Source organism: Eleutherodactylus coqui, chromosome 12, assembly GCF_035609145.1.
Source record: "Eleutherodactylus coqui strain aEleCoq1 chromosome 12, aEleCoq1.hap1, whole genome shotgun sequence".
In the NCBI taxonomy this organism is placed as follows: Eukaryota; Metazoa; Chordata; class Amphibia; order Anura; family Eleutherodactylidae; genus Eleutherodactylus; species Eleutherodactylus coqui.
In genome coordinates, this window is record NC_089848.1 from 118,174,779 (window position 1) to 118,196,561 (window position 21,783).

General features: G+C 51.4%; 1 protein-coding gene across 1 annotated transcript in view; it reads right to left on the reverse strand.

Moving 5' to 3' along the window:
- Nucleotides 1-21,783, reverse strand: part of OXSR1 (oxidative stress responsive kinase 1) — an 89,487-nt gene that overhangs the window by 40,211 nt on the left and 27,493 nt on the right. The window contains exon 2 of the mRNA XM_066585371.1: nucleotides 3,865-3,977. Within this exon, the coding sequence (XP_066441468.1) occupies nucleotides 3,865-3,977 (113 nt within the window). The remainder of the gene's footprint in view (nucleotides 1-3,864; nucleotides 3,978-21,783) is intronic.

Sequence of the window (21,783 nt, forward strand, 5' to 3'; positions counted from 1 at the left end):
AGGCGGTACAATAGGGAACAAGGAGCCTCTGTGCCCACCTGTATCACATCTTGTATCCAAGCTAAAGGCGGTACAACAGGGTACTAGAGCCTCCATGCCCGCCTGTATCACATCTTGTATCCAAGCTAGAGGCGGTACAACAGGGTACTAGAGCCTCCATACCCTCCTGTATCACATCTTGTACCTAAGCTAGAGGCAGTACAACAGGGTACTAGAGCCTCCATGCCCGCCTGTATCACATCTTGTATCCAAGCTAGAGGCGGTACAACAGGGTACTAGAGCCTCCATGCCTGGCCGTATCACATCTTGTATCCAAGCTGGAGGCAGTACAACAGGGTACTAGAGCCTCCATGCCTGCCCGTATCACATCTTGTATCCAAGCTAGAGGCAGTACTATAGGGTACTAGAGCCTCCATGCCCATCTGTATCACATCCTGTATCCAAACTAGAGGCGGTACAACAGGGTACTAGAGCCTCCATGCCTGCCTGTATCATTTCCTGTATCCAAGCTAGAGGCGGTACAATAGGGAACAAGGAGCCTCTATGCCCACCTGTATCACATCTTGTATCCAAGCTAAAGGCGGTACAACAGAGTACTAGAGCCTCCATACCCTCCTGTATCACATCTTGTATCCAAGCTAGAGGCAGTACAACAGGGTACTAGAGCCTCCATGCCTGGCCGTATCACATCTTGTATCCAAGCTGGAGGCAGTACAACAGGGTACTAGAGCCTCCATGCCTGCCTGTATCACATCTTGTATCCAAGCTGGAGGCGGACCAACAGGGTACTAGAGCCTCCATGCCTGGCCGTATCACATCTTGTATCCAAGCTAGAGGCGGTACAACAGGGTACTAGAGCCTCCATGCCCCCCGTATCACATCTTGTATCCAAGCTAGAGGCAGTACAACAGGGTACTAGAGCCTCCATGCCCGCCTGTATCATTTCCTGTATCCAAGCTAGAGGCGGTACAATAGGGAACAAGGAGCCTCTATGCCCACCTGTATCACATCTTGTATCCAAGCTAAAGGCGGTACAACAGGGTACTAGAGCCTCCATGCCCGCCTGTATCACATCTTGTATCCAAGCTAGAGGCGGTACAACAGGGTACTAGAGCCTCCATACCCTCCTGTATCACATCTTGTATCCAAGCTAGAGGCGGTACAACAGGGTACTAGAGCCTCCATGCCCGCCTGTATCACATCTTGTATCCAAGCTAGAGGCGGTACAACAGGGTACTAGAGCCTCCATACCCTCCTGTATCATATCTTGTACCTAAGCTAGAGGCGGTACAACAGGGTACTAGAGCCTCCATGCCCTTCCGTATCACATCTTATATTAAAGCTAGAGGTGGCCCAACTTATCCTGTAATACCAAGCCTGACCACCTCAGTGGAAATGGAGCTTCTGCTTCCTACAGAAATCGGCTGAGCCTACTAGCCTGCCACCCCAGCAAACAGCTGATCCAAGGGTAGCCTGGGCGGGTGACCAATCCCCGCCGATCTACTATTAAGGACTAGAGATGAGCGAGCACCAAAATGCTCGGGTGCTCGTTACTTGAGACGAACTTTTCGCGATGCTCGAGGGTTCGTTTCGAGTAACGAACCCCATTGAAGTCAATGGGCGACCCGAGCATTTTTGTATTTCGCCGATGCTCGCTAAGGTTTCCATTTGTGAAAATCTGGGAAATTCAAGAAAGTGATGGAAACGACACAGCAACGGATAGGGCAGGCGAGGGGCTACATGTTGGGCTGCATCTCAAGTTCACAGGTCCCACTATTAAGCCACAATAGCGGCAAGAGTGAGACACCCCCCCCCCCCCCCCCCCGCACTGTCAGCATAAAGATCGTTCTCCTCTGTAACAGCTGTGGCAGAGAAGAATGATGTTAGCCCATTGAATTCAGTGGAGCCGGCAATACAGCAGGTTCCACTGAAAGCAATGGGCTGCCGGCGAGCGCGGGATGAATTGTCGGGAAGGGATTAAATATATAAGCCCTTCCCTGCAATTCATCCAGAAATGTGTAAAAATTAAAAAAAATAAATATACTCACCTTGTCCCGGCAGAACGATGTTAGCCCATTGAATTCAATGGAGCCGTCAATACAGCCGGCTCCATTAAAAGCAATGGGCTGCCGGCGATCGCTGGATGAATTGTCGGGAAGGGATTAAATATATAAGCCCTTCCCTGCAATTCATCCAGAAATGTGTAAAAAAAAAATAAAATTATATATACTCACCTGGTCCCGGTAGACGGAGTTCAGCACGGCCGGAGTTCAGCACGGCCGGAGTTCAGCACGGCCGGAGTTCAGCACGGCCGGAGTTCAGCACGGCCGGAGTTCAGCACGGCCGGAGTTCAGCACGGCCGGAGTTCAGCACGGCCGGAGTTCAGCACGGCCGGAGTTCAGCACGGCCAGCGGCAGTCCTCCTGAACTGCTCTGAACAGCTGTGAGTAGTATTCAGCAGGCGGGGATTTAAAATCCCCGCCTGCTGAATGAGCTGCCTCTAATTGGTCACAGCCTTACCAATCAGAGGCAGATTCCACTCACACACCCATTCATGAATTTATGAATGGGTGTGTGACTGCTGTCTCTGATTGGCTCAGCGGGACCAATCAGATGAGAGGCAGCAGTCACACACCCATTCATAAATTCATGAATGGGTGTGTGAGTGGAATCTGCCTCTGATTGGTCAGGCTGTGACCAATTAGAGGCAGCTCATTCAGCAGGCGGGGATTTTAAATCCCCGGGATTTTAAATCCCCGCCTGCTGAATACTATTCACAGCTGTTCAGAGCAGTTCAGGAGGACTGCCGCTGGCCGCGCTGAACTCCGTCTGCCGGGACCAGGTGAGTATAAATTTTTTTTTTTTTTTACACATTTCTGGATGAATTGCAGGGAAGGGCTTATATATTTAAGCCCTTGCCGACAGTTCATCCCGCGCTCGCCGGCAGGCCATTGCTTTCAATGGAGCTGGCTGTATTGCCGGCTCCATTGAATTCAATGGTCAGTGCTCGTTTAATCGAGACGAGTATCGCGTGGTGTTCGTCTCGAGTAACGAGCATCTCGAGCACCCTAATACTCGAACAAGCATCAAGCTCGGACGAGTATGCTTGCTCATCTCTATTAAGGACCTCTCCAAAGGATAAACCACTAATAACTTACACCCCCTTTAACCCTTTCCAATCCATTTATTTTTTTCTCACCGATTCTCCCCAGCTCCAAATAAATTGGAGCTAGGGAGAATGGGAGAGAACAAATACATTTTCCCTGCACCCTCCTGAACTGACAGAGTTCAGGAGGGTGCAGGGAGGGACCTGCTTACCTGTCCGGCGTCTTCCGCATTCTCCTTCTGCCTCCCGGCTCGGCGATCATGTGACCGCTGGGGTCAGGTGGCACCTGGCGGTCACATGATCGCCGGGCCGGGAGACAGAAGGAGAATGCGCAAGACGCCGGTCAGGTAAGCAGGTCCTCCCACAGTGCAGGCCCCCGGCTCGGTGTTCACGTGACCGCCGGGGGTCAGGTAACACCGGCGGTCACATGATCGCCGGCCGGAATCTATGCATTGCATAGCGCTAATTGAGCGCTATGTAATGTGTAAAGGAGAAGGCAGAAAGGGTTAAAAACCCTTTCTGCCTTCTCCTCGGGGTCCTCGATGAGGACCAGTGCAGGAGTGAATCTGCACCCGATGTCTCTGACGATCGGGTGCAGATGCACTCCTGCACTGCAGTGTCGGGCCTGCCCCAACATCGGAGCTGTGGTGGGAAATTATGATGTCGGGGCAGGCTCGACATTGGATTGGAAAGGGTTAAAAGTGCACACTGGCTCTAGAAACTTCTGTCATCAAGGCAAGAAGATAGAATCCACATTACCAGTAGTTCGTCCATGCTGGTCTGACATTTTTCTAGATTGATCCTTTTGATGGCCACTTTCTCCTTCTTGGGGGTGCAGTACGCGGCTTGGACCACAGCGGTCGCCCCGCTACCTGCAGGCAGAAAACAGGACAAAGTGTTACAATGTTACTAAATCACAGAGACCGCAGCAACAGCAAACATACATGCAGCATAGAAAAGGTATAAAGCAAAGCAGCGGGGAGAACCGGCCATCCGGGGAGAAGACTGCTGGTGGGTATATACGACCTCCACCGGATACACCGCTGATAAAAGAAGGTAATAACGGATGGGACCGATCAGTCGGGCATCTGGCCAACGTCCCGGTAATGCCCACGAAGCAGAGGGGCAACGCTCGTGCCCAATACACGGAAAGCAATCCTTCAGATGGGATGAATACCGACAGGCCCAATAAGTAGACGTGACCACCAGTAGATCGAGTGGTAAGCGATACCGGAGACGCGCGGGGTCAGTGCGAAATCCGTGTTATTGCCCAGGATACGGCGCAGCTTAATCTGTGCGAGGGACGTTCAGCTCAGATCCTCAAGATTCTGAAGACGAGGAAAACATCTTAGCTTCACCTGAAATGGTTACAAGTCTCTGAAAGTTGTTACATTTATTGCGCCCGCTTACGTCGCCAGAGAAACCTCTGCCAGGTCTGACAGCTAAGAAGTACGAAGCGAGAAAAGGGCCGGCTCCGCTCTGTCGCCAAGGACGTGCGAGGCCAGCATGCCACTCCAGGTTCTGCCTACTTCATAGTCCGCATGGTAAGAGTAGTTTTCATTAGCCAGACCTCACCCAGTCTCCCCAGTAGTCGCAGCAAAAATCCTTAAAGGGCTTATCCCAAAATGTCCCAAAGTTATCCTTCATCTACAGGACAGGGAATAACCGCCGAACATGAGAACGGGGTCCCCGGGTCCCCCCGTCACTGTAAGGTCGCTTCTCTTACCCACAATGACATCAGACGAGATGGATCCAGTGGCCACACATGTACGACCGCCATTCACTGCAATGGGGCTAATGGATACTCTTAAGCCCCTCTATGGATCCTGCCATCACCACGTCCTCAGGCAGAGAGTTCCACAGTCTCACTGCTCTTACAGTAAAGAACCCCCTTCTGAACGCCCACCTCTCTGCTTTTCCCGGATGATTCAGGCATTTAGGGACATTTTGACTGAATGGTTAGTAAACGAACTAATCTATATGTGTGTTAGGGCTGTCTGACACGATTGTATGGTAATTACATATTACGCACGCAGGTTTTGCTGTACCAATATCGCATAGGCAGCCATGTTGTCGTTCACACAAATTGTGTAAATTACACACGCAAGAAAAGAAAACTGCAGCCTGTTCTTCTATCTCGGTGCATATTACGCACGTTTACACATCGAGAGAGTACATTGCGATGGGCGGCCCGCGGCCTGCATGTGGCGATGTGCCACGCACGTATGTGAATATAGCTCCTCCCCCTAATATGGAAACGTCCTTGTTACTGCAGAAGCTCTGTAGCCAATCACAGAGTAGACTGCAGAGAAGCTGGAAGGGAGACCCCCTAGTGGCAGCCACTTCAAATAGGATTATGGCCCTCTGCACACAGGCGGAAATTCCGCGGCGGGATTTCCCGCAGGGTTTACGCCTGTGGCCGCTGCCTTAGGATTGCATTACAAAACGCAATCCTATGCAGACGGCCGCGATTTGTGCGCGTGAAAACACACACGGAAAACAAATTGTGGCATGCTCTATTTGTGTGCGGGGCTCGCAGAGGCCCGGCACAGAAATGTCACTCCTGGCACGCCAGCTGGGCTCTGAGCAGCGGACCCCTAGGAGGAGGAGAACCACCGGCAGCGGACCCCTAGGAGGAGGAGAACCACCGGCAGCGGACCCCTAGGAGGAGGAGAACCACCGGCAGCGGACCCCTAGGAGGAGGAGAACCACCGGCAGCGGACCCCTAGGAGGAGGAGAACCACCGGCAGCGGACCCCTAGGAGGAGGAGAACCACCGGCAGCGGACCCCTAGGAGGAGGAGAACCACCGGCAGCGGACCCCTAGGAGGAGGAGAACCACAGGCAGCGGACCCCTAGAGGAGGAGAACCACCGGCAGCGGACCCCTAGAGGAGGAGAACCACCGGCAGCGGACCCCTAGGAGGAGGAGAACCACCGGCAGCGGACCCCTAGGAGGAGGAGAACCACCGGCAGCGGACCCCTAGGAGGAGGAGAACCACCGGCAGCGGACCCCTAGGAGGAGGAGAACCACCGGCAGCGGACCCCTAGGAGGAGGAGAACCACCGGCAGCGGACCCCTAGAGGAGGAGAACCACAGGCAGCGGACCCCTAGAGGAGGAGAACCACAGGCAGCGGACCCCTAGAGGAGGAGAACCACAGGCAGCGGACCCCTAGAGGAGGAGAACCACAGGCAGCGGACCCCTAGAGGAGAACCAGAGGCAGCGGACCCCTAGAGGAGAACCACAGGCAGCGGACCCCTAGAGGAGAACCACAGGCAGCGGACCCCTAGAGGAGAACTACAGGCAGCGGACGCCGTCTCCCTCCGGTCCCGGGAGGGGCCCTTTACAAAGTAAGCAGACAAGCCCATTTCAGATTAATAGATCAGAATCCGCAGTTAACGATGCAAGCAGCGTGTAAATGTGCGCAGCACAGCCTATAGAGGTCCGAGGAGCGCTGCTCTGGAGGCCGCGCCGGCCAGTAAGGGGTTCATGTATAATGCTGGACAATATCCCAAGGTGCCTTACAGAAACCGTGCCGGATGTGGCAGCGCCCCAGGTTGGCGAACGTGAGCTCCTCTGTCCGGCACAGAGCCGCTTTATAGCTGCGAGGCGTCTAACAGAGCCGTCCTGTCTTGTGGTTACATTCCATGTTCCTCCTGAACACGCCTGGGACGTGTAAGCGCTGACTAAGGACATGCACATCTGTCACGTCTGGATGAAGGTAATGCGGATTCTGTCCTTTGTTTCCACTTGAAGGAATTCATTGATTATCGTCCAGCAGGATAAATTAGGGGTTCATATCCGATGTCCGGCAGGAATCACACCCGGGGCCCCGTAGGAGGGACCGGGGCCAACAACCTCAACAATCCCCCATCTACCTGAAATCCACCCCCCCCCCCCCCCCCCGGACTCGGATCGGAGTATCAATACGCTGGTTGATCTATAGACGGATCACAGGGGTCACAGTTAGCTGATTAATGCAACTGAAGTGCCTAACGAGCGGCTTCTGCATAAAGTGTCCTCATGAGGAGGTCAACTCGTTATCACATGCCAGACGACCACAGATAGAGCAGAGCCAACCCCAGTCCTGCTTACTGCAAACACACCAACTTATGAAAGACCTTCATGAGCTCTGTAAGTAAAGCTGCAATACCCAACATTGCCCACAGACAAGAGTGGCGCTGCTTCAGGAAGCAACAAAGGTTTGGCACGTCAGGTGAGCCCCACTACTGGCAGCTCCTGCGGATAGTGACAGGATCCACAACGATCTAATGAGTATGATGGAAGTCTGACAACATTTGAGGACACCAGAAACGCACATAGACTACCCTACCAAACATAACCGGACCCCGGAGCAAGAATCAAAAGGTAGTATTCATTTCCATATGTTAATACTTAGTGGGGCTCCTTTGGCCCCAATGACATTGGATACTCCCCGTGGTGTACATTATACTAGTGTCTGATACACTTCAGCTGGTATTTCCCTCTATACATCCTGCAAATGACTGATGTGTTCTTTCAAAGAAGAAGCAACGGCCTGTTTACAATGGTGCCAGCTGAGCAATGGAAGAACGTTCTATAGAGTGAGGAGTCCCACTCAGATGGGCAGACGTGTGGAGGAGCCGGGGAACTCCTTCTGCCCGATTGTGTTGTGCCAAGAGTCAATTACAGCAAAGGTTGTTATGGCGCAGGGATATTTTACATGGCATGGTCTCAGCCCATTGGTTGTAGTAATATGGACCATGACCACGGAGGTGACCGCTGACCTTCTAGACAATAATGTGCTGCAGACAATGTGGTAATACTCTGGGAACGGTCGGCCATACTTCCAACAAGACAACGCGCCTCGTCACACATCTAACGGTGTTCTATGTTGGTTTGAGGATATAGATATTCTACGATTGGACCGGCTGCACAGAGTCCGACCTGAACCTACTGAACATCTCTGGAACAAACTGCAACATCGGGTCAGGAAATATGAACGGAGTCCATCTTTGGGAGAACTCGCCAGATATTTGCAGGATGAATGGAGGGAACCAATTTGAATTCCTAGTTGCTTATTTAAAGGAGATGTCCCGAGGCAGCAAGTGGGTCTATACACTTCTGTATGGCCATAATAATGCACTTTGTAATGTACATTGTGCATTAATTATGAGCCATACAGAAGTTATAAAAAGTTTTATACTTACCTGCTCCGTTGCTGGCGTCCTCGTCTCCATGGTGCCGACTAATTTTCGCCCTCCGATGGCCAAATTAGCCGCGCTTGCGCAGTCCGGGTCTTCTCCTCTTCTCTATGGGGCTCCGTGTAGCTCCGCCCCGTCACGTGCCGATTCCAGCCAATCAGGAGGCTGGAATCGGCAATGGACTGCACAGAAGCCCTGCGGTCCATGAAGACAGAGGATCCCGGCGGCCATCTTCAGCAGGTGAGTATGAAGACGCCGGACCGCCGGGATTCAGGTAAGCGCTGTGCGGGTGGTTTTTTTAACCCCTGCATCGGGGTTGTCTCGCGCCGAACGGGGGGGGGGGGGGGTTTAAAAAAAAAAAACCCGTTTCGGCGCGGGACATCTCCTTTAAATGTTAGTCGATGCAGGTCAGTGTGATTCTTGCTGAGTGTAAAGCATTTGTGACCATTCAAGCCCAGTTGCATCAGTCCCAAATATGATCATTTATGGAGGCAAAGTGGTAGGAACATACATAGTAGTCAGCAGGTCACCTACTCAGGATTTAGGATATGAAATCACCACTTTGCTGATTGGACCAACACTCTGTGTACTTCTCCAAAATAAAAAAATAAATCAAGAGCGCCCCCCCCCCCCACTGATCGGTCCCTTTAACACAATAATTTCTCAGTACAGTGTCTTGGTGGTACAGAGGAGCCATCTGGCATCAATTAAGTCATCGAAGTTTATACTCCATGCGACTAAACTATAATCACAAGCAGAACGCCGCTTCTCATCTTTGACACCCGGCCGCCGGCAGCAGCTGTGAACTTATTCTTAGCGGCAGTAAATGAGAACAAAGCTGGTAAAAACTCTCAGAAGGTCTCCGACCAGCGAGGTCCTCGTACTGGACAACAACACATGACTGCGGAGAGAAGCAGAAATGAAATCCATCAGCAAACGGACTTCTCCAGCCAGCCAACTAACTGCACTCCCAGAAGACGGGGGATCGGGGCACCGAGTCCAATCCCCAACCGCCGGCCCGATTGCGGACACCGCGTCCAATCCCCAACCGCCGGCCCGATTGCGGACACCGCGTCCAATCCCCAACCGCCGGCCCGATTGCGGACACCGCGTCCAATCCCCAACCGCCGGCCCGATTGCGGACACCGCGTCCAATCCCCAACCGCCGGCCCGATTGCGGACACAGTCCAATCCCCAACCGCCGGCCCGATTGCGGACACCGCGTCCAGTCCCCAACCGCCGGCCCGATTGCGGACACCGCGTCCAGTCCCCAACCGCCCGCCCAATTGAGGACACAGTCCAATCCCCAACCGCCCGCCCAATTGAGGACACAGTCCAATCCCCAACCGCCCGCCCGATTGAGGACACAGTCCAATCCCCAACCGCCCGCCCGATTGAGGACACCAACAAATTATAAAATAAAAGCACACAACAGATGGTGGTTCTAGTTGAGATGCAAAGTCACTTAAGATCACCTCAATCACCCGATCGCTTATAGGTGCCTAGTGGCCCATACATAACCCTCACAGGCAGGTCAGACTAATTACAATCGTGGACCGGCGCCCCTGACGAGTACGATCGGTGAGAGGTTCTACTACTACGTAGCATTATATTAAATGACAGAATACAACCGCCGGCGATTGATGACGTGACACGGCGCAAAGGAAACGTGGCGCACAAGAAGATCATCGGACGACCTGTTGGCATCTGCAGCCCGACGGATCGCCCCGTGTAGAAGCCCCCTAAGTGATGGCATACCGCCGTGGGTGCCATCATGTTCTGCGTGAAGACTCCTTTAAGAGCTCGGATTCCCATTAGATGCACGCCGGCTCATTAATCGGGGCAGTAAATATTTGCGGCGCTGCGATCCTGCGCAGATTGTCGCCGCTTCGCTGGAAGCTCCAGTGCAATTATTTCTATTGTGCCGGATTGTAAATTCCTGGAAGCGGACGCCGTTTGGGAAATTTTCGCTGAGCGCGGCTGAAACCCAGATAAACAACATGATGCTCTTCGGCCTCATGAATCAATGATTACTACACGGAAGAAACCAGCTGCGGCGGGGCCACAACACAGTCCGGGGGCCGGAGGGGTCTCACTGTGTCCCCGAAAAGGACCAACTCCCTCAGAGGAGCAACAAGCCCTTTATTACCAAACACAGGAACGGGTCACCTACAGACCAGACGGAGAAACCTCCTCTGACCTGTTTATTAGGGACCGCAGATTGTTTAATTCCATCGTCTGAACAGGACTATGGGGGCAGCACAGTAGGCTGGAGAGAGTTGTGCAGGGAGGGGGAGGAGGTGAACTGCGACCATCACCTATTGTGACAGCTGAGAAGTTTCCTCTACAGTACAAAAAGTGTCATACTATAATTAGGCATAGGCCGTGTTAACGTGGGCGAGTGCAACATCAGTCCAAGAAACTTGGAGTAACATCACACTTGTTAGGTCGCCTGCACACGGCACGTCCAGAATCCCGCTGTGAAATCCCGCACAGGTATCCCGGCTGTGACCATAGCTGTGACCCTGCGTACCTGTTGTCTTCTTTTATCTGTACTGCGGATGGTCCGGCCGCTGCGCCGCCGCACATGTGAAGTACAGATTTTGCGGACCTTTCCCACACGGACGGCTTCCTTTGAAGTAAATAGAAGCCATCCGATCCGCAGCCGTCCGCTATTCGATTGCCGACGGGCCCGGATTCCGTGGGAAAGAAGAGAAGAGTTTTTCTCTTTTTAATCTCTGCTGCACATGTGCGGCGGTGCACTGACCGGCCCTTCCGCACACATCCGAGGACCTGGACAGCTAAGCACTGTCCTCGGCCGTGGGCAGGGTTGGATTCTGCTGTGGGCTCCTGCATGTGGAATCCTGACGCCGCCCGTTGACATGAGGCCCAAGTTAAAAGCCCGAAAAGAAATTTCAACCCAAGAACGCAACAGGATTTTAACCAAAGGGATTTTTTTCAGAGACCACATGAAGGACGGCGGCGCTGCAGCACAGAAAGCAAATTATGGTTTGAAATTGGAAGCAAGCTATTCCTATAGAGGTCTCAACGTTTGTAGATTACTTTCAAACCCTCTGATTCTACGTATATAACCAGTGATGGAACTGACTGCAGTAAACCCTTTAGGGCAGGACTTGGACAGTTTTGCTCTTCAGGACAGAGCACACTGCTATCATAATGGCAGGAAAAGGCAATTAACCAAAGACAGACAGACAATTATAACCCATAGACATGTAGGTCTGTGCTACAGAGAAATTACCAAGAAAGCCAAGGTGGCAGTCAGTACAGTTCAAAAGTCACTTGGAAACTGGAGGGAACTGACAAGAAGAGGTCCGGCAGACCAAAGGCCAATACAAAATCTGATGGCAAGTTTTTTAGCATCAACTGTGTGTGATCGGCGCCTCACAGCTTAAAATCTTCGACCACAGCCTAATGCAGCAAAGCAAAGAAGTTTCCATTCCAACTGCAAAGAGAAGACGTCTATCTAGAGGATCAGTATGAAAGCCACTAAGATAGCAAGATAAAAAAAAAGACTTGCCTGGGCCGAGCGGCACCCCCGGTGGACTAGTAAAGAGCGGAAGGTCTTATGGACGGATGAATCAAAATCAGTGCATCACGCAGGGATTGTTTACACCGTCGAGTGGGTGAAAGGATGGTTCTCAAGTGTGGGACATCAATGGCCAAACACGGAGGAGGAAGCATAGTCTGCGGCTCTTTTGCTGAATCAAGAGTTTGCAACTTGCACAGAGTGACGGGCACACTGGACAAAAAGGGCTACCATAGCATTTTGATATGCCATGCAATACCCACTGGTGTGCGCCTAGGTGGTCGGGGTTCATATTACAGCAAGACAATGAACCAGAGGATACTTCTAGGTTATGACAAAACTACTTAAGACAACAAGAAGAAGCCAGTAGACTTCAAAGAAAGCAAAGCCCTGTACAGTCTGCAGACATAACCCCATTGAGCTTGTTTGGGATGAACTGGACAGAAGGGTGAAAGCAGAGCGACCTACAAGTGCAGCACATTTGTGGGAACTTCTGTAACAATATCTGAATGCAATTGTAGAAAGAATGTCTTAATGGTGTAAAGCTGTTATATCAGCCGGAGGGGCACAAATCTAGATTTAAGGTGGTGAAACAGAGTTAACCCATTGTTTTTATTCTTCTTATCTTGTTTATTTGTTCTCCGCTTTCATTTCAAAGTACATTTGAGACTTTAAACTGTGAATATCAATAAAAACTGAAAAAATTGGTGTTCTAAAACTTTTGACCAATAGTGTAGATCATGAAATATTAAAATTGTGAGAGAAAAAAAAAAAAACACGATGAATTCTAAATCGGCGATTTACTGATGGCATCCTCATAAAAGGGCAGCGCCAACAGGCAAATAGTTAACGAATTCACCACCATTGTAAGTCAAAAGCTTATCTGCAAAATAAATGTAACCTTCCTGCAGTACCCACCTTATCTACATGAAGGGCCAGGGAATATTTACAAGGTGCACATCCTGTTTAACCTGTTCATCCGATGTAGGAGCCTCCCGATGCTCGCGAGGGGACCCAACGGGACCGTGACCGATGCTCGCGAGGGGACCCAACGGGACCGTGACCGATGCTCGCGAGGGGACCCAACGGGACCGTGACCGATGCTCGCGAGGGGACCCAACGGGACCGTGACCGATGCTCGCGAGGGGACCCAACGGGACCGTGACCGATGCTCGCGAGGGGACCCAACGGGACCGTGACCGATGCTCGCGAGGGGACCCAACGGGACCGTGACCGATGCTCGCGAGGGGACCCAACGGGACCGTGACCGATGCTCGCGAGGGGACCCAACGGGACCGTGACCGATGCTCGCGAGGGGACCCAACGGGACCGTGACCGATGCTCGAGAGGTGACCTAACGGGACCGTGACCGATGCTCGAGAGGTGACCTAACGGGACCGTGACCGATGCTCGAGAGGTGATCTAACGGGACCATGACCGATGCTTGAGAGGTGATCTAACAGGACCATGACCGATGCTTGAGAGGTGATCTAACAGGACCATGACCGATGCTTGAGAGGTGATCTAACAGGACCATAACCGGCAACAACAAGAATCATCTCGGTTCCCTCACTTTTTGTAATCTACAGAATGATTAAATATCAGCAAATAGAAGACAAATGAAACCCTACGACTTCTCCGCCTCCTACAGACGACCGCTGGATGTTAAACATCCTCAATTATTAACTGCCTTGAGGACTAACGAAGAAACACTGCAGGACCGCTGGATGACATTACAGAGACGTGCGGCTTCAGACGCTCCGGTGAGATCGCTGTCAGGATGAGGATTTATTGCATCAATGAGAGCAGCAACTGCAGTGCATCCCGATCAGCGACCGGAAGACACGTCTCACGGAGAGCGATGCAGAAGGGTACTGACGAAGAGGGGGCAAACCTCACACTATCCTACCAAAAGGATTGCCCCCCCCCCCCCCCCCATCAGTAGAACTAATGCATTTGACATGTCCTAAACCATGATGCATAAGATGTAGACCCTTGGAGGTGTCAGTCATAGTTCGCGATGGGAACTGCGCTCTACAGGTCATGTGACTGTGCACACGTCATTTATCACAGCGGCGCAAGGAGCGTCATCATTGTACAGTTGAGCGATGGAAGAACGCTCCATGGAGCGACGAATCACACTACTCCATCTTCACGTCAGATGGATGTACCGGTTGTGTTTGGGATCCTGGGTAACACCTTCTACCTGAGAGTGGTGTGCCAACAGTTATGTACGGCGGAGGGTCTGTTATTGTCTGGGGATGAGTTACGTTGATTTGAGGATTTGGATGTCCCACGGTCGGACTGCCTGCACAGAGTCCGGACCTAAACGCGGTACTGGTGTATTATGTCGCCACCGGAAGTTAAGCGTGGGAGTATAATACAGCAGTGTTGACATGTGGTGACGCCCCCACCTTCTCATTGGCTGTCACCACTGCAGTCCTATGTCAGGCTCTGTAACCTCTGAAGTGCCGTCCGGACCCTCAGCACTGTCAGTGGTCTGTGCTCTGGCATTGCCGCTTACAATGTGAACGACGCTGCACCGCATGCTTGACAGTTGCCTGTGACTGTAGCATGGAGGGATAGAGCGCCGACCCCTTCAGGATCACAGCAGGGAGCATAGTCGTTTACGTTTACTCTCCTCCCCTGCCTCATCTCCCTTCAGCAGCTACCATGGCCACCCATGCTCTTAGGCAGATGGGGAGTGGCGTAGCGGTCAGTGCATGCATGTGCGCGCTACAGCACCGGGGGATGACGGTGTGTCCGGTGGTGCAGGGATTTCCAATGGGGAGTTAGGCTTGGCAGCAGTAGCAGCAGACTCCTCAGGGTGTCCCATCTTCCGCGGCCCAAGTATGTTGCCAGGTGGCTGGCAGCAGCAGCACACTACTCAACCAGCCTACGTACCTTGAAAGCCAATCGGGAGTTAGGGGTTTCCCTATATGTCAGGGCTGTCAAACCCCTAGTTTCCAGTGACGTCAAGATACATCAGTCCCCCTGAACCTACTGAACATCTCTGGAACAAACTGGAACATCGGGTCAGGAAGTATGAACAGTGTTCATCTTGTTTGAGAAAACTCTCCAGATGTTTACAGGATGAATGGAGGGAAATACCAGCTGTGAATCGGACATTAGTAGGAAGTATGGCATGGAGAATACCCAATGTCATTAGGGCCGAAGGAGGCCTCACAAAGTAGTAACAGATGGACATAAATACCACTTTTGATTCTTGCTGAGGGGTCCAATAACTTTTGGTAGGATTATGGACATTTGCAGTCAGGGTAAATACAAACCTTGTGGCCCCCTAACTGCTCTCTTCTGTTCTTCTATGGAACCAATGCAAACCCAGAAAAATGCCGCCCGCCCCCCAGGATCACTGCTTTATCCCATCTATCCCCAAGCCTCACAGTGGTTTTTATTGTAGACCTACTACGGGACTTGAACATGCGATCGCTTGGACAATCTAACACAACACTTACTGCACTTTTAATTATGGTCAACAACACTACATGGTGGCCAGATGGCTTCACTGGGTGCCATGCCACCACAGCAATCCACTGGCACCGATTGCATTGCCATCTCCAAACACAGCCGCTGAGAATGTGGCAGAGGTCTTACAGTGGCAGCATTTGCCAGGTACGGCGCAGACTCTACTCCAGAGCCCGCTTCATGCCTACCCCGCTCCCGAAGACATACAGGTACAGGCATAAAACGCGATTCTAGGCATTTAACCCCTTGTATCCTCAGGATAGGTCATCAATAGTTGATCCGCGGAGTTCTGCTGCTCAGGACCCCCTGTGGTTAGCGGATCTCGGCCCCCACAGTTAGTGCAGTAGGCCCAGATGTACGCATTGGCATAGGAGTTGGAGGTGCAATTGTAGGTATAGCCGCCATTGATTTCAAGGGGAGTGAAAGCCTCCTGTTACATTTCCAGCTCCAACCCCAATGTGGATGTCAAAATCCAGCATGGAGTACGGTGGGCCGAGATCACCTGATCACCAGGGGTCCCGAGCGGTGGACATTCTAAACCAACCATTGATGATGTATCCTCCGGATAGGCCATCCACACTGCAGGGGGTTAAATGTCCGAAATATTCCTAGAAGTGGTAAAAAAAAAAAAAGTGCATAAAATTGCTGTTTGTTCCATCCCTTTTCCAGATTCATCAGTAAGGAGCCGCGTTCTGTAGGCGCGCCCATCATAATACACGGTGAAGGGAGGACCGGCGCCCCGTATGTGAGGGCTGATACCAACAGGCTCACGGAGGGAGCTGAAGACCAACGGCCACTACAGGTAGGTGCTGCCGGCTTTCCACTGGGGACACGGAAGGAAGAAGGATCAAAATAAGGCTTGCTGAGGCCCAGAACAGTATTACGACCCGCAGCGACGGGTATTGCATCACCATTACTGGCGAAGGCTTTATGGAGAGTCAAAGAGGTACAGAGCACGGAAAAGACCTCAGTGAGATCTATGTGCAGGCTCGCCCTCGTCAGGGTGTACTCACCGCGATGGACACAACTCACACGGGAATACGAACCCCATTCACTGGAACGGATTCATTCCCATTGGACCGATAGTCCAAGTCAGACAAAGGGCCGCAGGTCCGACTTCAGTGCGGTCCATTATTATCTATCGCAGTGTTTAGAACACAAGACCCCCGACCGCAATCAGAGCGAGCCGCTGGGGATGGTAACACAATGTAACGCGGTTAGACAAGGTACTATGAGAATCCCACAGGGAAGGAAGTGCAGAGAAGTGCGCAATAAAAACGTGAAAGACAGGACAATTGGTCGGCTTTCACCGAATCGCCCTCCTGTACACACGGCCGGCGGGGGGCCACGGAGAAAGAAAAGAAGTCCTCCTCTATACTGGGAAAAAGGTGTGCCCATGCGTGCGAGGGCAGCGTTTGCCAAGAGAGCACCCTTTTAGCATATGGTACGTGCATCGGGGTCTGGGGACACGGCGAGGATCGGGAAATACCGCCAACGTAAAAGGGTCCGAAGTGTTAAACGTTTTATCCTGCGAACTGACAAATTGCCGTGAAGGGAAAAAAAAAAAAAAGGCGCCCTGACCGCTACATGTGAATGCACTCTCTTGAGCCAATGGCACGGAGGACTTGTGTCCCATACGATGAGGGTCAACGACACACCTGCCATGTGAGAGGCTCAGAAATACTCGCATCGGACCCCACAAAGAATAGGACATGCGATCAGGTTTTTTCCACGTGGCCATTAACCCTTTCCAATCCACTGTCTGCCGTTTTCCTACATTCTGATTGTACAGCTCTCATGTCAGAAGACATCCAACAGGGTATTCTTACCATCTATTGGCTTTAGCCAGCAGATGGCACCATTGTAGAACAGCAAAAAGACGGAATCCAAAATTGGATTGGAAAGGGTTAAAGGGGGTTGTTTAGCTGAAAACAGTTGACGGTCTAGCCTCAGACTAGGTCAGTAGTCAATCAGCAGTGGTTCACCGTCCAGGAGGCTCACCGATCAGCTGTTCGCAGGGCTAGTGCACTCACGCATAGAGAGTTGATTTCTGTAGGAAGCAGACAGCTCCGTTTCTACTCTAGTGGCCAGGCTTGCTATAACATTGTTCCCATTGAAGTGTATTGCATCTTTAATACCTGTAATACCCATCCTGTCCACTGCAGTGGGAATGGAGCTGTCTGCTTCCTGCACACCTCAACTTTGTGCACCAAGATACCCGCTGGGTAGTGAACAGCAGATCAGCAGGCATCTGATAGGCAGACCTTCACAGATTTACTATCCTGAGGCTAGGCAATCAATAAGGGTACACTGAAAGTAGCAGAATTGGTGTAATATCCACCCCAGGATAGGTCATCCCTAGCCGATCAGTCACTTCTGACCCCAGTGATCAGCTTTTTCCGCGTTGCTGTCAATGTAGAAGGAGACGGAAGCTGACGGCTCCATCCCCACTGCTGTGGTCATGGCTGGTATTGCTATAAATTCAATGGGAGCTGCGCCTAGAATACCAAGCCAGGCTACTGCACTACGGACAGCTGGATCAATATCATCTGGCCAGCAGGCGTCGGGCTCCCCGCTCCCCGCCCCCCGGGCAGCCCGCCGCCAGCAGGCGTCAGGCTCCCCGCCCCCCGGGCAGCCCGCCGCCAGCAGCCGTCAGGCTCCCCGCCCCCCGGGCAGCCCGCCGCCAGCAGCCATCTTCTTCATTTATTTCCCTCCATTCATCCTGCAAATATTTAGCAAATTCTCCCAAAGAAGACGGACACTTCATATTATTTGGCCTGACATTTCAGTTCATCCCAGAGATGTTCGTAGGTTCAGGTCGGACTCTGTGCAGCCGCTCCAATCGTGGGACATCCATATCCTCAAACCAACATAGAACAGTGTTGGATCTGTGACGAGGCGCGTTGTCTTGTTGGAAGTATGGCCGACCATTCCCAGAGTATTGCCACATTGTCTAGAATATCAGGGTTCACCTCCGTGTTCATGGTCCTTGTCACTACAACCAACGGACTGAGGCCATGCCACGTAACACATCCCCGACCATAACAGACCCTCCGCCGTATATAACTGTTGGCACAACCCACTCAGGTAGAAGGTGTCCCCCAGGATCCTCCACACCCAGGAACGTCCAGCTGATTTGTTGGTAGAGTAGTGCGATTCGTCACTCCATAGAACGTTCTTCCGTAGCTCACCTGTCCAATGGCGACGCTCCGTGTACAGTTATAGATGGCCGATGGATTGTGCTTCATGATGGGCGGCTTGTGTGCAGCGACATAACCCGTATATCCAATAGTGTGCAACTCCAGGCACAGACTACGGCTGACACCTCCGAGTATCTGCATCTTATGTAGCATGAATTAGTAGAATGGATCATGTCTTATTAGTATGTCACATGTCCTGATAGGGGGTGCAAATACTTTTGGTACAATAATATATATATATATCTTGAGGACAAAAGTCAGTAAAGTACAAGTCCAGCTGAGGTGTTTCCCTCCATGGCATCCCAACGGTTAAGCCTGCGTGGTGCCGCTCCGAGGGGACCATGATAAAGTCGGACCCAAGTGAAAAGCCTGAATTCATATAGGGAGAGGACGCTCCGCCCAGCAGCGCAGCGAGGAAATTCCTGAGATTCCCAGCGTCCAAAGTGGATTGAATTCTGAGACTTATTGATATTCTGCTGAGATCTCGGTGTCATGGGAGCCGCGCTGGACTCCTGCCAGGGGATTCGGAGAGAACAAGGACCATTGAGAGGTGCGCGGCCCCCCGCCCGCAGGTCAGCGGCACTAAGCACCGCTGGTCTCCGTCACAAGTGCCGCATTCTCTGCTAATCCGAAGAATCGCTTATAGGAATCCAACCTCATAACGCGATCCGATGATCGGAGGGATTAATAATCCGGCGGTCATAGAGGAGTTACCTGCGCTACGGCGCTCTGCGGCCAACTCATCGCCAACACGGCTGACTGTCTACAGGAAACTCCGTGCAGGCGTTATGGGCAAAAAATGGACAATATGTACCGGAGGCGATGAGCATCTGGTGATGCAAGAGTGCGCGGGAGCGCAGAACTAGGAGACCAATGACTTCCATGCTTTCATTCCCATTTGCAATGTTTTCACTGACGCCGTGTTGTGAGATTTGAAAAATCGCAGCATGTCCGTGTTTTCTGCGATTTGCCTTTTCTTTCGGACGGCTTTCATGTTTCCCTATGAAACCCCTTGTTTATGGCAGCACAATGCATGAACTTCCATGTGATGCCTTTTTAACATGAGAAAGTCCTAATATTGTTCTTGCAAGAAAAATCGCTGCAAAAAACTCCGAGAAAAAAACGCAGGCGGCAGCGATGTTTTTGCTTAAAAAAAAAAAAGCAGCACAGACACTCAGACATGTAATAAGCAAAGTTGTGATTTTGCCGCGATGGCCGGCATGAAGCAGCCCTACAGTGCGGTTACGGCTCCTGTACCGTCGGCGAGGCTTCTTTTTGAGGGCGCCCACCCACTGGCGTTTTTTTTTCACTGCGAAATTCGCAGGTTTTTTTTTTCTGCAGGGGGTCTATGGGACTTGTAATGTAAAAATCGCGATTTACCACGATATCGCGATTTTGCGCAATCGCGATTTTAGCTTTGCATGTCCCATAGCCCAAAGACCCCTGCAGAAAAAAAAAAACGCTGCGAATTTCGCAGTAAAAAAACGCTAGTGGGTGGGCACCCTGAGGATAATCTCGCATCGCTGACACCCACGATTTTATCGCGTGAAAGGTGACAGGCGTTTCTAACGCTAAAAACAAGTTTTTGATGCGATAAAAAAGGAGACTTCATCGGGCAACACGGGACATTAAAAAAAGCTAAATGCAGGAAGATATCACATGCCGCAATTTTGTTTTTAACTCCACATGGTATGAGCGGTGATCAGAGAGGTGCTTATTCTTAAACACACACATCTTAGACTTGATTCACCCCACTGCCATCAATGTGGAGTATATCTAAAAACCTCCTTAACCCCTGCAAGGTGGTAAGGACTTGGCTGCAGAATAGGCCTTAAATTGTGGTCCCACAAAAAGGTGGCACTTGTCCCGAAACATTAGGAGCGTAGTCAGGAACAGAGTCAAGGTTCATCAGCAACTGGGCGGTCGGGATGTGACAGATGGTGAAAAGACAGGAGCGTAGTCAGGAAGGGCACCGAGGGAGCACAGAGAACGAGGACCATCAAAAAGGAAGGCATGGTAGGACCAAACTCCATTAAACAGTCTGACAGTCCTGATGAGCTCTTTTGGCAACAGCTGCCTTAGCATTGGCCAATTTATACAATACCCAAGGTCTGACTATTGTCCCCCAAAACCAGCAGCTGTGTGGTTGGATGTCTTCAGCGGTGGCCGATGGGCCAAATACAACCAATCATGGGCCACTTTGTGCAAGTCCGGGCTGCTTTGTTTGAGGTCTCCCCGATCTGACACGTTAAGGGCTGGATTGTACATGCATGATCTTACAGACGATAGATCGACTTCCTTCTAGTGACGATAATGTCATGAGGATGGACTGGTCATTCTGCCGTCATCTCCCATGTATGATAACAAAGTCATAACTGATAGAATGTTTTGTTTCCCAGTCCGCAGCATCGGCGACCACATGATGTTAGAAAATAGTATATCATGGAGTTACCCAACAATGAAGACACCGTGCCCTAATCTATATACAGATAACACAAGAACCATCAGTCCCAATAGGCCATAAGCACAGCTCACCTCCTCCACCTTCCTGCACAGAGCATGCTCGTGACACTTTCCCATTAAAGGAGATGTCCCGAGGCAGCAAGTGGGTCTATACACTTCTGTATGGCCATAATAATGCACTTTGTAATATACATTGTGCATTAATTATGAGCCATACAGAAGTTATAAAAAGTTTTATACTTACCTGCTCCGTTGCTGGCGTCCTCGTCTCCATGGTGCCGACTAATTTTCGCCCTCCGATGGCCAAATTAGCCGCGCTTGCGCAGTCCGGGTCTTCTCCTCTTTTCTATGGGGCTCCGTGTAGCTCCGTGTAGCTCCGCCCCGTCACGTGCCGATTCCAGCCAATCAGGAGGCTGGAATCGGCAATGGACCGCACAGAAGCCCTGCGGTCCATGAAGACAGAGGATCCCGGCGGCCATCTTCAGCAGGTGAGTATGAAGACGCCGGACCGCTGGGATTCAGGTAAGCGCTGTGCGGGTGGTTTTTTTAACCCCTGCATCGGGGTTGTCTCGCGCCGAACGGGGGGGGGGGTTTAAAAAAAAAAAAACCCGTTTCGGCGCGGGACATCTCCTTTAAAGTCTACAGGTACACTATTGGTCAAAAGTTTTAGAACACATCAATCTCAGTTTTTATTGATATTTACAGTTTAATGTCTCAAATGTACTTTGAAATGAAAGCAGAGAACAAGTAAACAAGATAAGAAGAATAAAAACAATGGGTTAACTCTGTTTCACCACCTTAA